Source organism: Camelus ferus, chromosome 19 (assembly GCF_009834535.1).
Source record: "Camelus ferus isolate YT-003-E chromosome 19, BCGSAC_Cfer_1.0, whole genome shotgun sequence".
NCBI classification, from domain to species: Eukaryota; Metazoa; Chordata; class Mammalia; order Artiodactyla; family Camelidae; genus Camelus; species Camelus ferus.
Window position 1 is genome coordinate 23,730,235 of NC_045714.1, and position 17,697 is coordinate 23,747,931.

The 17,697-nt window shown below is 39.4% G+C and overlaps 1 protein-coding gene across 6 annotated transcripts in view; it reads left to right on the plus strand.

Moving 5' to 3' along the window:
• TASP1 (taspase 1) overlaps window positions 1–17,697 on the plus strand; it is a 261,474-nt gene that overhangs the window by 85,259 nt on the left and 158,518 nt on the right. For 4 of the 6 annotated variants that reach the window (XM_032461813.1, XM_032461811.1, XM_032461812.1 and 1 more), the window contains 2 exons: window positions 6,133–6,252; window positions 12,018–12,096. In XM_032461813.1, the coding sequence (XP_032317704.1) occupies window positions 6,133–6,252; window positions 12,018–12,096 (199 nt within the window). The remainder of the gene's footprint in view (window positions 1–6,132; window positions 6,253–12,017; window positions 12,097–17,697) is intronic. The other 2 variants (XR_004313102.1, XR_004313103.1) reach the window with 1 other exon arrangement.

Sequence of the window (17,697 nt, forward strand, 5' to 3'; positions counted from 1 at the left end):
GGGACCCACTTCCTAGATGGCCATCCTTCTGCTGTAACCTTTCATGCAGAAGGGGCAAAGGGCTTCGTGGGCTTCTTTGAGAATCAGGCATAATCCCATTCATGAGAGCTCTGTCTTCATGGCCTAACCGTCTTCCCATGTCCCACCTCCTGACACCATCAGCTTGAGGGTGAGGATTTCAACATGTGGATTTTTGAAGGAAGGACACATTCAGATCACAGCAGTTATTTTTCTTCTCTTTAAAGTATACATTTATTTATTCATTCATCTGTTTAACAAATATTTATTGAGTGCTTAAGATGTATCAAGTACTTTTCTGTGTGCTTAGCATATGTTAGTGAATAAAACATACACAGGTTACTGCCTTGGTGGAGCTTCCAGTCTTGTGGGGGAGGTTGGCAGTTTAAATAATACGAAAATAAACTGTATATTTTAGGAGATGATGACGTGTTATGGAAAAGAAAGTAGAGTCAAGAAAGGAAGAGTAGGAATGCTCCCAGGTGGGAGGGTGGGAGGGTCAGAGGGAGGTATTAGCATGATCCTCTGGGGCTTCATTTAGTGCAGGTCTCCTGGTGGTAAATGCATTTCATTTATTTATTTATAAATGTATTTTATTTTATTTTTGTTCCTAAGAGGTAATTTTGTTAGATACCCACTTGTAGGTTTGTAGTTACTTTTCTCTGAGTACCTTGAATATATATGACCGCCTGCTGGCTCCCATTGCACTTGTGGGAATTCCACCGTCATTCTGTCATAGGTGAGCTTTCCTTTCTGTTTGGCCCCTTTCCTTTCTCTCTGCTTCCCTGAGATCTGGATTCTTATTTTTCATTAGTTCTGAGGAAATTTGAGCTATTTTCTCTTTAAATATTTTCACTTCTCTATTCTGTCTGTTCTTTCCAGTTGGGCATACATTAGACTTTCAGTATTTGTCATGTAGATATCCTTTGGTTAAAAAAAAAAAATTTTACCATCTCTTTCGTATTTTCCATCATCCACCCCCCCACCGCTGACAATTGCAATCAAATATGTATTAAATGTTATATAAATATAAATGTGTTATGCTATTAGGAAAAAGTTGAAAAATTTGTTTATGACCTGACGTTTTGAATTCTTGGTTGTGTACTTTAAGATAGATAGACCTGTTGATTTTTTTTAAGGCAAAACTTACAATCGGTGAAACACACACAACCTTAAGTGTTTAATTTGGTGAATTTTGACATGTGTACACAACCGTGTAACCTGCACCCCCATCAAGATAGGATGCTGCTCTTACTGTAGAAAGTTTCCTTGTACCCCTTCATAGTCAATGCCCTCCTCCCAAGACAATCATGTTTCTGATTCTTTTTCACTGTAGAGTAGTTTTACCTGTTCTAAAACTTCAGGTAAATGGGATAATATATCATGTACTCTTTAGGATCTGACTTCTTTTACTCAGCGTGCATCTAAAACAGTATCCATGTTGTTGTACACATCACTGGCTCTTTACTGAATAGTCCTCCACTGTTGCCAGTTTCACAGTTTGTGTATCCATTCCCCTTTTGATAGACATTTGAGTTGTTTCCACGTTTTGACTATTGCAATTAAAGGTGCTATAGACATTCTTGACAAGTCTCTCTCTCTTTTTTTTTAATTGAAGTATAGTTGATTTACAATGTTCTGTTAGTTTCTGGTGTACAGCATAGTGATTCAGTCATACATTATATATACATAATTTTTTCATTGTAGGCTATTATAAGATATTGAATATAGTTCCCTGTGCTGTATCTTAGGTCCTTGTTGTTTATCTTTATATAGTAGTTTGTATATGCTAATCCCAAACTTCTAATTTATCTCTTCAACCTCTTTCCCCTTTGGTAACTGTAAGTTTATTTTCCATGTCTATGAGTCTGTTTCTGTTCTGTAAATAAGTTCATTTGTCTCATTTTTTTAGATTCCGCATATAAGTGATATCATGTGATATTTGTTTGACAAGTCTTTTGCCATATATTTTGATTTCTCTTGGGTAAATACTTAGAAGTTTAATTGCTGGGTCATAGCTAGGTGTGTTTATTCAATTTAGAATTTAAAATTTCTGATTTAGAATTTTAAAATTGTGATTAACATTTATTCCAAAAAAGGTAAGAGGCCAAATTTGATCAACATCGTATTTTTTAACTGACTTTATGTCATTGGGATGTATTCTATAAGTGTTTTTACCAACTGAATGGAATTTAATGATCTAGTCAATATTTTCTTAAGGAAAGTGTCATAATTATCATTATTCTTAGATTCCTCAATTTTAACTTCAACTCCGGTATATCTTAGGTTTGCTATCCTTAACCAGTGGTTCATTATGAGTACAAATTAAATAATATTAATTAAACAACATATTAACAAGAATAAACAAGATTTAGAGCTGTATACAGCTACGATGGTGGTGGTTTTTACGGCTCAGCTGTGGAATAATCTACGTCATGAGCATATTCACCTGGTTTCCACCATCACTTACATGTGCTCACTCAGCATGAACACTGAGGCACTCAAAGGTTCCATTTGGAAGAGAAAAGAAAACCCATAATTCAGTATTTGTAAGATTATTTTAAAAACCAATATTAAAACCACTGCCTTTTCCATCTTTAATGTTGCAGGCCCCAGAACACTATAGGAATTCTGCCAGTTGGAAAATTTGTCCTTTGCTACCTTTGAGGGTTTGGAATTTTTAGGTAATCCTCTGGAGCTGTGTTATAATATGAATTTATACTTAAAGCTGTAATCTAGGTATATTAAAGCCCCTTAAAAGCCTGGTTAACACACTTTATTTTTATTTTGAGCTGAAATTTTTTCTGTTAACTTTTGTTAAGTGACTTAGGGGATTAATAAGAAAGATTTTTATATAATATATTTCTTTTCTCTGTTGTAGATGTGTTTGGCACTAATTTGTGTAGTGCTGTAAAGATTTTAATACATATTCATTAAACCAAGAAAATAAAGGATCATTTAAAAATAGACATCTTGACTGTGGTTGACAGAAGCATTGTTTTTAGTATTGGGCATCAGAAGGGTGGTTTTTCTGGAGAAGCGAAAGGTTGTCAGGTATTCTTATATCCAAATTTTCCTTGGTTTTAGCCAAGCCAGACATGTGACAGTAGATAATTCTAGCTAAATCGTACTTTGTTTACACACGCAGTGGATATACTCTGAGCCCATAGCGGCCCCACTGTAGGAGACGATGTGGAGCCAGACCGAGGTCTCCGGTAGCCAGAGCTATCATTCCATCATCAGGATGCTCCCATACGTCGGCAGTGTTTCTCAGGTGGAGGCTCATGCCAGTTACAACGCTGCTCACCAACCTAACAAAGGTGTATTAGGAAGGTTTATTATCTTTTGAAAAGATGTATTTCTGTCTTTATTATTGTATCAGGGTAATCCCACCATACACTAGTTTCAGGATGCACTTACACATTTGAGATATCATTCTTGTGTTTTAGCTCTTTGATATTTGAGTAATTCTGTACAGAAGAAAGACCAAGTTAATGAGATAAGTAACTGATGGATGGTGTCTCTTGGCAAGTTGCAGAGTTAGAGTGTAGGTTAGAGGCTTAATTTTCACGTGGAAAGTACCTGCACTTTGTTCTAAGAGATTTATTCCTTTTAAAGTATTTTACATGTGTTACTTAATTTAATTCTTACAATAACTGTGTAATAGCCACCTCCAATTTGGAGCAGAGAAAAATAAAAACTTTTGACATTAAGCCCAACAGAGATTACTGCATTATTGGTTACTTCAAGAAAGTTTTACTTCACTCTTTTCCATAACGCATGCAAACTCTATGCCAACTTCATATACAGTTGTTTGTTCCGATGGGAACTATAGTTCATACCGTTGCCTTTAGTCACATTTCTATCCAAAAAAAATAATGCACATAGCAAGTTTTGGTCAAGGACAGTAGGTATATGTGATCTGTGTGGCTCACGTACTTTTAAGTATTTATGGAGTGCAAGAGTATAATAGTAGCTCTGTAGAAAAACAGTCATTGTGTGTTTTTTAGCCTTTCTAAGATTTCATTTCTGTATAAACAAGCTCTGTGAAATTATTATGGCCAAAATACCAATGTTTGTCTTTCACTCAATTTATCTACACTTCATAAAAATGCTTAAATATTACTTCATCATCCTTAAATTTGCTTTTCAGTATGTGAAATCTAGGAACTAATTCTCAAATATTTATGAAGCAATTCTGGTTTCTGCAGGTGTTGCAAGCCATTAGGAATATTCAGCTTAATTTGGAACAGGATTCTCTATTTTTTGCTTGATTTTTCAATTTTGGAAAACAAGTTACAGTAAATCCAGCTGCACATGATCCTTTTTGTCTTTCTAGAGTATTAGGGTTAAGAGTTACAGTTCACAATAGCGTGATTGAAATGCTAAGAGAATTGTTTCGCAGGTAATGTACATCACTGTGTCTATGTTACGTGTCCCCTCAGTAAAGTTCTATTTGTAGAATGTCTGTGTAGGATCAGCAGTCATAGTTAATGAAAAAGGACTAAGCAGGAATACCCTTTCTTGACTTTGCTGTTGCTGTTGTTGAGGAAAGCTGTTTTACAGTATCTATTTGTGTGACCGTTATCTATTTCTAAAGAACCAGTAGATTCAATAAGATCATACTTTAAAATAGTGAAGCAGAGTGGATCAGACCTTTCCTCGGTGTTTACAGTCGGGTTGGGAAACTATCCTTGAAAGTCAGACAACCTGCTGTCGGCAGAACCGTGATATTCTGGGATCTGGCTGTGTCAAGCCTTTGGCTGGACTTCTCCCAGCTGTGCTTAACAGGAAGCGTGGGACTGTAGCACTGATTTCAGTCAGTTACACCTTTTATGTCGAAGTCAGCACTGTCATAGAATAGCAGTGTGTTTAAGAGGAGTTAGAATTTAGAGCTAGAGTCTCCTAGTAGATGTAATATTTGTTATGGTGTACTCTACCTCTAAATTTTTTAGTTTGCTTTAAGGCAAAATCTGTTGTTTGCATTCTGCTTCCAATATTTCAAAACTCCCTTTTATGTTGCTCAGCTTCTAAGGTGGCCCTGGGGGCTCATTGGCTTTTCTGGGGATTGCCTTAGTGTGGCATTTCAAAACCCACCCAGCTGGGGACCGCCTGCACAAATAACATCTTGCTCAGTAGTTGGAGCATAAACCACACAGGAGGGGGAGCTGGTCTTGTTGAACGTGGGGTTGTGCCTCACTCTTTCCTACAGACTTAGGTGTGGGCATGAGGATGGGAGTCTCAGGTTCTGGGGCACCCGTGCCCTAGCGTAAGAGAACCACCACGACTGCTCTGAACCTCAGGACCTCGAGTAGCATGCCCTTTTAATACATTTAAAAGAGATGATGTTTCATGGAACTTACCCTCCCCTTCCCTTCCTTCTGATTTTCATCCAGCAGCGTAAGATTTGTCTGTTTTGCACAGGTGACCCAAAAATCTTTGAGTAGGAGACAGCTGCTTGTAGTCACAACATGTGAAATGCCTTAAGCATGTGGAGCCTGAAACATGACACAGAAAGACAAAGATGCGTCCCAGGAATGTACAGTTTTCTGCCATATGACTGACAAGCGTATTATTAATATGCAGAGAAGAGAGCTTGCCATAAAGTTTCTCCCAAGGAAGGAAATATAAAAGAAAATTGCAGTATGGTCTTCTTCAAGACCATAAATGTCATTCCCTTCACTTATTGTGCTGAATATATTACTTTTAGAAATTTGTATATAACATTTTATAAAACACTAATAAGGCCATTTATTAGTTCACTTATGCCATAGATCTTTTCCTCTATGAATTCTCAATCATGAACTTAATTCTTGAGATTAAGGAGACACTGGGATATACTGTAATTTATATTAAATTGTTTTTTTCCCCTCTCCCTTAGAAAGGCATGTTAGGCTTATTGTTAGAGTAAAGCAATGAGACACACTTTGTTCAGGATTTTTTCAAAGGGAAATAAATTTTGACTTGAACCGGATTTAAGTGGCAACTTGATAATAGATAATTTCAGGAGATTACTGAATGTCCCCTTTAAGGATTAGCTCAGATTTCGTTGTGTCATGATATCATTGTCACACACCGTGCTCAGCCGATGCTCGGGCCACTTTTGCTCTGCAGGAGAACGACTCGGGCACTTTGGACACAGTGGGCGCGGTAGTTGTGGACCACGAAGGGAATGTTGCTGCTGCCGTCTCCAGTGGAGGTCTGGCCTTGAAACATCCAGGGAGAGTTGGGCAGGTAAGTAATTATAGGGTTTTTAAACTAGTTTTTCAAGTCAAAGCATGGAGTTTTCTAGCTCACAAGTTTTTAAACCGGTAGAGACATTTTTTTTTTTCCTTTAGAAAAAAAAATACTGTTCTTAACACTTACGTAGTTTAAATCATCAGTCAAATACCTGTACAGGATTCTGCCTAAAATTAAAACCTGCCTCATAGTAATAGGGTTCTTTTTGATCTTCACAATTGTTAATGTTACCAAGTCCCAACTTGTTCTGGTTGCTGCACATCAGTCCAATAAATCAGGAGATGAGGTGCTGGGGCAAGGAATAACTTTATTCGGAAAGCTGGTAGACTGAGAAGATGGCAGATGAATGTGCTGGAGAACCATCTTCCCCAAATCAGAAGTCAGGCTCCTTTTATACTAAAAAGGGGATGAGGTATGGTTGGTTGTCCGGCTGGTTGTTGCAAACTTCTTGGTGTCAGAATCCTTTGTTCTTGCAGCTGTCCACATAGGTCAGGTCATGGTGTTCCTGTAAACCTCCAACAAGACAAATATTATTCTCTCTCCTGCAACTTTTTACCTCTATATAAGGGAAAAGTATACCCTTAAAGGTCAGAGCCTTGAGAATGGGCTCTCCTGTATATTTCAGGCTCTAGGCAGCATTCTTTTACAAAAGGTGCAGAACCAGCATGACTAAGCACAGGAGACAGAGCAGAGGGTTAGAGTTAAAGGAACAGATCTCATATGGAGTCAGATTTGTTCTTCCCTATTACAGTAATCCTGTGTTTTGCTGCCTTCCACAGGCTGGGTACTGGCCTGGGCATTTAGTAGACATTTAATAAATGTGCATTGATTCCCATTTTCTTTCTTTGTAAACGTCATTCTCTTTAGGAGCAAGCACCTATGTTGCTGCTTATTTTTCAGGTGGGAAATTATTTTAGAGTTACATTTTGTATTTCCTCCATTCAAGGGCCAGTAACATTTTGACCCTTAATCCCTCTGATTAAGCATATCAGCTATTATTTTTATAGACTGACTAGTATTCAAGTCACCAACACATGATACCACTCAGGAAACTGAGATATAATAAGGAGGGTCTAATTTACATGCAGCTGGCTTACTCCCAGTTCACTTGTCCATCTTCACCCTGACCCCCCCATCTCCAGCCTTTAGTACTGTACTGAGGATGAAAGTTAACAATCCGTTGGATCTAATAACCTTTGTGAGTATAGACCAATTTGGCACATTACTTATGGGCTTAACAAATATTTGTTGAGTGAACAAATGAATTGGACACCCTCATGAAGTCTGTTGAAGTAGTTGCACAGGGTGTGTTTAAGCTCAGTAATGGGATCTCATGTTACACCTGGAGCACCACATGGCATGGTTTGTGTGCTTTGTCTCTCATGTTTGGAGGAGAGTCGGGGTCACAGTTGCTTTGGACACGAGGGTTAGCGAGTGCTTGGAACAGAGTGGTCTGATTCATGGAACACATCTTTGCAAAGCCCCAAGCGATGTTCCCTGATCTGCCCTTTCTTGTGGACAAGCCACATACAGTCCTATGGTGGGAAGGGGAAGGGAAGAATAATTAATTTTGTGCTACTCTTTGCCTCCCATACAAGGGGATTTATGGGGGATGATTCCTCAACATGTGTACAATGCTTTGAACTCATTATAAAAAGCCTTTGTCTGGTCATGGTATTTATTTTTTCACATTACAAAGCCCTGTGTATTTGTCATATTTGGAGTAAGAAGACCAAGCTTGCCTATCAGATTTGGATGCCTTGGTGGAGAAAGAGAGAGAGGAGCCAGCAGAGCTGCCTTCACTGCATTGCTGTTGCCATGACTTTCTCACTGGGTTTTGTTTGTTTGGGCTAGCAAAACAGCAACAGCAGCACCAAGGACAGCCCTGGACTATGTTAGCAGGATTATACTGGACAATCTTGAAGCCCTTCTGCCACTGATTGTCATGGAAAAAGAAATATTGTGAAACCTACACGTACACATTTGAAAGTTGCTGACAGAGTAAATCTTAAAAGTTCTCATCACAAGAAAAAAATTCTGTTAACTATGTATGATGATGGATGTTAACTACACTAATTATGGTGATCATTTTGCAATATATGCAAATATTGAATCATTATTTTGTACACCTAAAACTAACATGGTGTGTGTCAGTTATACCTCAATTAAAGAAAGCTTACATACTGATTTTCCCCACTTGGCTAGTTTATGGAGACACAGTTTGAGGGCTGAGAGATCAGGAGAGGGTGTGGAGGGGAGGTGTAGAGGTGCTTACAGAAAAACGCAGTTGCTTAATCAGGTGTGTTGCTAAGACAGGGGAGAGGCAGTAAGCCTGGAAAAATGTAAGCATCAGATGAGAGGGAAAGAGCCAGTCTTCTTGACAATCATGACAGAATGAAATATAATTCCCCAGCAAATTGTTTAAAAAAGCAAAGACCAATTTTTTTTAAATGTAGTGAAATGAGATTTTTGATACATTTTAAGTGCACAAATAACTATTTACTAATTTTAGCATATTACTCATGTTAGTTCAAATGGTGAAGTGGCAATTTGAATTAGAACTTCTTTGTTTCCTTAACTTACTGTAATAATTAGAATTTATAAGTGGGACATGAGAAAGGAATTACTATATTCCAGCCCTCCCCACCCCCTCCCCTTCCCACACTCAAACAGGCAGTTGAGTTTAGGGGTTAAGAGATTTTGGAATTAGGTAAACCTTTATTCTAATCCCACCTCCCCGTTTACCAGTCTCCTTACTGTGGCCAAGTTACTCCACGCATTTAAGTTCTGCTTCCCACAACTGTAAAATGGGGATAAATAGCTACCTTACAAAGTTCTAGAAGATTAAATGACATAATGCATTTAAATTGCTTATCATGGCCCCTCACAATAACAGCTGTAGCTCGTGTTTATTAATCTCTTACTGTGTGTGGCAAGTGTGTTGATTCCTGTGATCCTGTAACATTGTGAGGTGGGTGTCTTTATTATCCTCATTTTATAAAAGAGGAAGCTAAGACCCTGAGAAGATTAAATGTTAATAGTAATATCATCATATATATGACCTACTTTTACTGCATGATAATAGCTTTAATAAAATTTTGCTACTGAAAACAAGGAAGCTTTTGTTGTTGTTTTTGAAAGTCTGTTTAAGGCTTGTTATGTTTTATCCAAAGGAGTGAATAAATGAGGGACAATCTCCCATTCTTTCTTTTTATCTGACCAATCATTGTCTCAGCTCAACCAATTTCAGAAGCTTAAGAAGGAGGACAACTTTAGGTCATGAAATTGTGAAGGGGTGCATAAAGGAACTTTGCTTAGAGAGGAGAAGCAAGAGTAAGACTAAATGGTCTTTTTTCCCATGACTTCCTAAATGGGTTTCTAAGGGGTATCTTATTTACTATTTTTGGGGTGCAGGCTTCTGGTCAAGATAACTGTGAGGAATGGAAAGGGCAACGGGCTCATATCCAGGGTTTTTGGTGAAGGAAGAATGGGTCCTTCCATTGAGGTCGTGTGTTCTCTGAGGCTGTGGCTGACCCAGCACCTGACCTGGATAGTCCCAGTTAAGTGGATTATCCCACAAGTCTGCCAGTTTTATTCTGAAATCCATGGCTGGATCACTCATGTAGGGCTTTTAGTTGCCACACTCATTCAGCCGTCTTGTGTATTTTAGAAGTACGGTGTTTTCAAAGACAGTAATAGATTTTCTGCTGTCTGCCGTATTAGGGGTGTTGTGTTCAGTTCTTGGCTTTACTTTTATGAGGGGAATTGCCAGTGATAATGGGGGATGACAGCTGTGGATCACATGAGCATGGTCAGACTTCATCTACAATTATCCTGGACTTTGGATTATTTCTCAAAGAGGGTCATTTGGGAGATGGGGTGTGTACGTGCGTCTCAAAGTCATGGGGAACAGTTCACACATTCTTCGAGAGAGAAAAGAGGAATGAGGGCATTAGAAGAGCTGTTTTCAAGAATCTGGAGGACTTAGGGGGAGATTAAAGTATTTCTAGAGAGTAGAACCAGGATTTGTAGGTGGAAGTTATGAGAAAGTAGATATTCCTTAGAGCAATCTAAGGAAGAACTTTCTACCAATGGCAAGTGTCCAAAAGGGGGATATGTTCCCACATGAGGTTGTGAGCTTCTCAGTATCAGACGTGAATAGGATATTTCATGGAAATTCCTGCTTTGGGTAGAATATTGTAGCAAATTAGTTCTGAAGTCCTTGTAAAAAGGAATAAAACATCATAGAAAGCTGAAATCTGTCTGGTCACCATCCTCAGTCTTAGTTCCTTCTCCCAGTCCTCACAAGTGAGTTTCTAGAAAACAATAGTACTATTTATGGGAGTATATATATGTATTTTTAAACAGCATCTCTCTCTTTTTTTTTTTTTTGATTGAAGTATGGTTGATTTACAATGTTGTGTTAGTTTCTGGTGTACAGCATAGTGATTCAGTTATACATATATTCTTTTTCATTATGGGTTACTATAAGCTATTGTAGTTCCTTGTGCTATACAGCAGGACTTTGTTGTTTATCTATTTTATATATAGTAGTTTGTGTCTGCTAATTATGGGAGTATCTTTTACCTTCAATCACAGAGAATACTGAATGTATTGTAGTTTTATTTTTTAAATTTAATATGTTCTCGGGTTTTTCTGTAATAATTCTTAAAAATCTTTTTTAAAAAAACTTAATTCTTTTTTTCTAATGTTTGTAATGAACTCCATATGTTGCTATGCCATTGTTTATTTAGCCATTTATTTACTGATTGACATTTATGCTGTTTTCAGTACTTGGTTCTTATCAAACAGGTGAAAATGAAGACTCTTGACCATGCCTCCTTGTACTTCTCGGCAATAGCCATCTAAGGGTTTTTTTCTTATTCTACCTCTAAGTAAGGAATGGAAAAGTTATCAATTGTGATTCACTTCCAAAGGCAGAGAAATCACTGTCGATGTTGAAGCCATGAATCCAGAGATTCTGGGTGGCACTATTAGAAACAAAATAGGAATGATTGTCAGATACTTCTATAAAACCATAGTAGCTTATTGCGTTCCTGGTGGTTTCAGACATACAAGTTTATTCCACCAGCTCACAAAGTGATCAGCTTGAACAGGCCTTTTTGTGTCCATTCTTGTATCTGGCAGAATCTAGCACGGTGGTGAGCACACACTAGGCTCTTTGGTACATAACTGCAGTTCCTATTGTGCTGCCCTGAAGGAGGCATGGGAAAGGCACTTTTAAGGCAGAGCATAGCAGGTGGGCAACCTGGGTTCCAGTCCCCCAGGGCCCTGGTTAATAATACTGAATCCTGGGCCAACCTCCAGACCATTGCATCGGGATATCTGGGAACCCATTCCGATCAGCATGCCCCCAACTAATTTGACACACATCTGGTTTGAGAAGCACCACTTTAAGGCAACCACAACGATTTCAAGGGGCCAGAAGAGCAAGACCTGACAACATACAGTAAGAGGAAGAGGTTTCAGGGAAGGAAACGCTTACTATTGATGAGACCAAGAAACTTTCTTTTGCTGTTTTCTGAAAATTTTTAGATTAGAAGATAGCTGAAAATATAGTTTTGATGGTGTTAGAATCGCTGTTTGAGTGGGTCTTATATAACCTCTGCCTGTCACCCGTTTTTCACATCGTTATTAAATGAGGCTTTATTCGATGGGTATGATTTTGTCTTCTGTTGAAAGCCAGTAATTACGTATAATACTCTTAAAATCTTGTATTCATCTGTTTTTTCCCCCAGGCTGCTCTTTACGGATGTGGCTGCTGGGCTGAAAACACTGGAGCTCACAATCCCTACTCCACAGCTGTGAGTACCTCAGGTATTTGCTGCTTTCATGACCATTTTTCATAACTTCAACCTGTAGGTCATTTAATGATTGAAAACAGTATTTTTATTGTAAACATAAAGCATGTGCTAGGACACTGCGTGGACAAGAACACTGATGCCCAAAAGATCTTTGACCTTTGAGAGCCTTTGAGAGTTGTTCCACAAAGTAAGTATCACAGGGTTAACGCTTTGCTGTCCTTTTCAGTACAACTCTGGAGTTAACTGGAATTTAATTACATCTTTAATAGCTTTTTTTCCCTCTAATGACTCATGAGAATGCCCGATTCAGATCAAAATGATGTAAGAGTAGCAAGGCATTTCAAAAACTAAGAGGTCATTTCTTAAGTAAAATGTTGACATAAAACTTACAAAGTGCATTTCAAAATGTATTGTTTATGATATCTACGTTTTTAATAAAATGTATGTCCTCTTTTTGTATTTGCATTAGAAAAGTCATTATCATTTAGGTAGGGGTGCGTGTGTGCGCGCGCGTGAGTGTGTGTGTGTTTGGGGGAGTGGGTTTCAGTGGGCGGCATGGTTGTGGTCTAGAGCCAGGCTTTCGTATGCTCGTGCCAGGTGTACCTGAGGCCTGAATGCGGTTGACATGCGTGGTTGACAAGTCGTAGTATTGGTTGTCTCTCAAGTAGTAGTCCTAGGCCTTTCTCCCCGGCCTCTTCAGGCTTTATCAGGAGGGCAGGTAGGCAGGCTGTATTTCCTCTCTTTTTCTCTTCGGTTTCCACCACGTTGGTTTCTGTCCCACCATTCTGATCACCCACCCAATCCAGCAGCCCCCTTCTTCTGCGTACTCCTGACTCCCTGTGATCTCTGGCACCGGCGACACTCTTCTTTCTGTCTGGAGCATAGACCCAGGAACTCTCCTGGTTTGTCCCGCTCGCCTCACCTGCTCCGCCTTGGCCTTCATCACCGACTCTTCCCGTTGCTGACAGCCCCAGGTGTGGCCTCTGTCAGCTTTTCTTCACCTCACTCTGTGCTTCCTCTCGGAGACATGGTCTTCTTGCTGTCGTTCTCATGATCTCAGTGGTTATCTCCCAGACTGCTGGCTTCTGCGTCTGTCTCTACTCTGACTCTTCTCCTGAAGTCCACCTGAGTCCTTTGTGCCTTCCTGTCGGACACGTCCCTGTGGGTGTCGTGTGTGCACACAGGTTCAACAGAACACCTTGTTCCACACCCCCACCCCGGGCCACCTTTCTCCTGTATTCTTGTTCTCTTTTACTGCCCTATTTGGTCAGACTTGGAATCTTGGTATTTGTAGCTTCTTCTCCATTTCTGCTACCTGACCCTGGGATTTCAGACCCCATAACCACCTGCCTGCCTATTGTAGCAGCCTCCTCACCTAGATCCATTACCAGGTGGAAAAATTTGATTTTGAGCCACTGGCCCATCAGGTGAAGTCCAAACAGAAATTAATGTTAAATCTAAACCACATTAATACAATAGACAAAAAATTTGCTTTTCAGTCTTTCATTTTTGAAGAGGTGAGCATAATGTAATAATATGAGTTGATTTTTAGTTTAATACTGGTGGCAAATGAAGTTTACACATAACATTTAGGAATTAGCTTGTGCATAATTAAGTATGCCCATGCATATGGAAAATTGCAGTATTTGAATAAACCAAAGTCTAACATAGATAATCCATTATTTCATTTTTATTTTCCTGGAGAAGTATCAGTTTGTATCATGTGTTGCATTGATTTTCTTTCTGGGTTGGTATGTGGTTCAGTGAGTTGGTTTGTTGCTGTTTAAATGTTACCCTCACGTCTAGATGTTTGGAGACCTGAATTCTACTTTAACCTGGAATCCTGAGAGCCTGCCTGACTGTCACTTTGGAAAAGAAATTCAGTCTCCTTAGGATTGTCCACCTCCTTTTTTTTTTTTTTTTAATTGGTGATGTGGAAGTTGGAATAAGAGCACAGTTTATGTGGTGGTGAAAAAGAATATAAAAACAAATATATGTATGTTCATGTATGACTGAAGCATTGTGCTGTACACTGGTGATTGGCACAGCATTGTAAACTGACTATATATATGGAAAAAGTGTAAAAAGAAAGAGGACAGTCTATGGATTTGATTCTATTAAATGGAATACAGTGGGTGAAGTTAAAATGGCAAAGTTAAGGTCCTTCTCTCTTCCCCTTGAGAATTTCCTTCTTTGCCCATCTTTGCATCAGTTGAGGGTAGTTTTGTATGACTAACGGTACCTTCAGGTTTTCAGGTTATGATATCCAGTGTAGCTTTTTAGCCTGAATGCCCAGCTCATCGTGTTGTATCCTTCTTAAGTTTCAGGACAAATCACCATCAGCCCACAGAACCTGAGGGTAACAGACCAGTCTCTAGTCCCTTCCATCTGTGGGACTTTGTGCAGTTGCTTCATCCTTTTCTCCTGGGGCTGTTGCTGTGAGTTTGACAAAGGAAACACATGGCAGAGTTGGGTGACCAAGTCAGAAGAAAGGTGGAGCACAGAATTTTGCAATTTATTAGTCAGAATAAAAGAGACATGTGCCTTGGGCTGTTTCAGAAGATCCAGAGACCTGGCCTGCATTGTAGGTTTATAGTTCTTGGAAGGTGATAATTGAGAGACAGAGGGAAGAGGGTTAGTTAAGGTCAGGGTAGGGGTAGGGCTCTCCTAAGGCCAGACAGGCGACTTGGTCATTAGCCTGAGGGATAAACTCCGGCATCTTGTTCTCATCATGGTGGGGAGGAATGGGTGGGGACTGGGGAAGACGGGAGGGTGGCAGGAGCTGACCTTGCAAATCCTGACTAGTGTTCAGCTTCTTGGAGATTTGCCTGGCTAGGGAAGGGGCAGAGTAGACACTTGGGTTCTTGTTCAGACCCTTCCACTCACTGGCTGAGACATACATCCTGTCAAGGAGTTAATTGTACAACAGGAATAGGATCTATCTTAATATCTGTGAGGATTTAATGAGTTGATGTATAGGTCCCTAGAAATTATTCCTCTTGTATAACTGAAACCATGTGAATTTTGAATAGCAACTCTCCATTTCCCCTTCCTTAACCCCTGGCAGTCACTGTTTTACTCTCTGCTTCTATGAGTCTGACTGTTTTAGGTACCTCCCATGAGTGGATTCATGCGGTATCTGTCCTGTGACTGGCTTATTGCATTGAGCATAATGTGTTCTAGGTTCATCCATGTTATATGTGGCAGGATTTCCTCCTTTTCAAAGGCTGAATAATACTCCGTTATATGTATATACTACATTTTCTTGCTCATCTGTCAAAGGACACTTAGGTTGTTTCCACATTTTGGCTGTTGTGAATATTGATGCAATGAATGTGGGAGTACAAATACCTCTTCGAGATCCTGATTTCAGTTCTTTTGGATAAATACCCAAAAGTAGAATGGCTGGCTGGAGCATGTGACCGTCCTATTTTTAGTGTTTTGAGGAACCTCTGTACTGTTTTCCACAGTAGCTGAACCACCTTATACTCCCATAAGCCAAGTGTGAGGGTTTGGATATCTCCATATCCTCACCGACATTTATCTCTTTTTTTTTTCCTTTTTTTAAAACATTTTTTATTGAGTTATAGTCGTTTTACAATGTTGTGTCAAATTCTAGTGTAGAGCACAATTTTTCAGCTATACATGAACATACATATATTCATTGTCACATTTTTTTTCGCTGTGAGCTACCACAAGATCTTGTATATATTTTCCTGTGCTATACGGCGTAATCTTGTTTATCTATTCTGCATATGCCTGTCCATGTCTACAAATTTTGAACTCCCGGTCTATCCCTTCCCACCCCCCACCCACCGATATTTATCTCTTGTCTTTTTGAGAATAGCTGTTTTAACAGGTGTGACGCAATACCTCGTGTTTTGATTTGCACTTCCCTGATGATAAGTGATGTTGAGTATCTTTTGATGTACCTGTTAGCCATTTGTGTTTTCTTTGAAGAAACATCTATTGGGGTCCTTTGCCTATGTTTTAATATTTTTGTTTGTTTGTTTGTTTTTTTGCTATTGAGATGTAGTTCCTTCCTTCTCTATTTTGGATATTAACCCCTTATCAGACATATGGCTTGTAAATATTTTCTCCCATTCCATAAGTGTCCTTTTCATTTTGTTGCTTTTTCCCTTTGCTGTCTTGAAGCTTTTTAGCTTGATATGGTCCCATTTGTCTATTTTTGCTTTTGTTGCCTATATGTTTACTGTAACATCCAAGAATAAAATATACCAATATAAGATACATAAATTAGGGGGGAAAAAGGCAGACAGTTATGACACACTGCTTTCTCATCACTTAACACATGGCTGCTGCTTGACAAGAAAGTACAGAATTGGGGCTATTCTTCCAACAGGAAAGATTTACTTCCCTGATAATAATGCCATGCCCCTTTGCTATTTCCATGTCTTCCGATGGATACAGTCTCTTTTGTTTGAATTCTGTATCCGGCTGTAATCCTTTTGAAGACACTCAACACATGTAGTTTCAACATAGCTCACAGTCAACTGAAGACTCAACAAAAGAGAGCAGTGAGGCAGTGGTGGCTGGTCCCAGCTGCAGCCTAGAGGGCAGACAGAGGAGTGTGCCATCAATTACAGCCCATCTCCCGATTTCAGAAGATTTAAAATGTGAAAAAAAAGTATGCTTTTCTGATTCTCAGGTTTTTAATGAAAATAGTTTCAAGTTTTCTTTAAGCTGGGACATAAGTCTTGAGAAAAGGGGGCCTGTGGGTATGTTTGTGTTTCCTGAGTGCCTGGAACAGGGCTTTGCACTTCATAAATGCTTATCAGACATGTTCAAATTAAAAAATGTGTTAGTATGGACAACAGCATTGTATTATAATCACCAAACTTGCCAAGAGTCTGGAACTTAATTATTCCAACCATTAAAAAGAAAGGATAACTAAGTAATGTGGTAGAGGTGCTGATCATTGCACAGCGGCAGTCGTGTGCCAGTAGATAAACGTGTCAGATCCATGTGTTGTACACCTTAAACCACACAGGGCTATATGTCAAGTATAAACAAATATATTTCAAAGATAAAAATTTGTATGTGGTTCCTTCCTCTTTTAGGATTCTTGTCTTCTCAAAAATATTATCCATCATGGAATTTCTTTAAATAACATTTAAAAATTTGATTTAAATTGCCAAAATTGGATTCACAGATAATTTTTCTGTAACACATCAGATGCGTGACATGAGATCCATCTGTGGCCTTTCCCTGGCTGTGGGGAGGGAGAGCAGGTTGAGGGTTGGAAGATCAGGAGGAGGAAGAAGCAAGAGGTGAGGGTTCTGCTCTGGCCGACCTCCGCACTGGCCTCATGTGACTTGTCTGTAGAGTCTGGTTTCTTCCTCTTAAAGAGAAGCAGCGAGTCCAGGGGTCTTGTGGCAGGTGACTGGGGAGCAAGACGCTTCAGCCTCGCTCTTTTAGAGTTCTGGCGTGAAGAAGAATCTGCTACCTGGTGTGGGCCTCAGTGATTTCTGATTTTCTAGCTTCATTGATTTTCCGGGTCTTGGCTGTCCTAGAAACCAGAGGGCGGTGAGGGTGTGGCCGTGGCTTGCTGAGAGCAGGTTCAAAGGTGGGTGGGATGAAAAGTGCAGAGAAC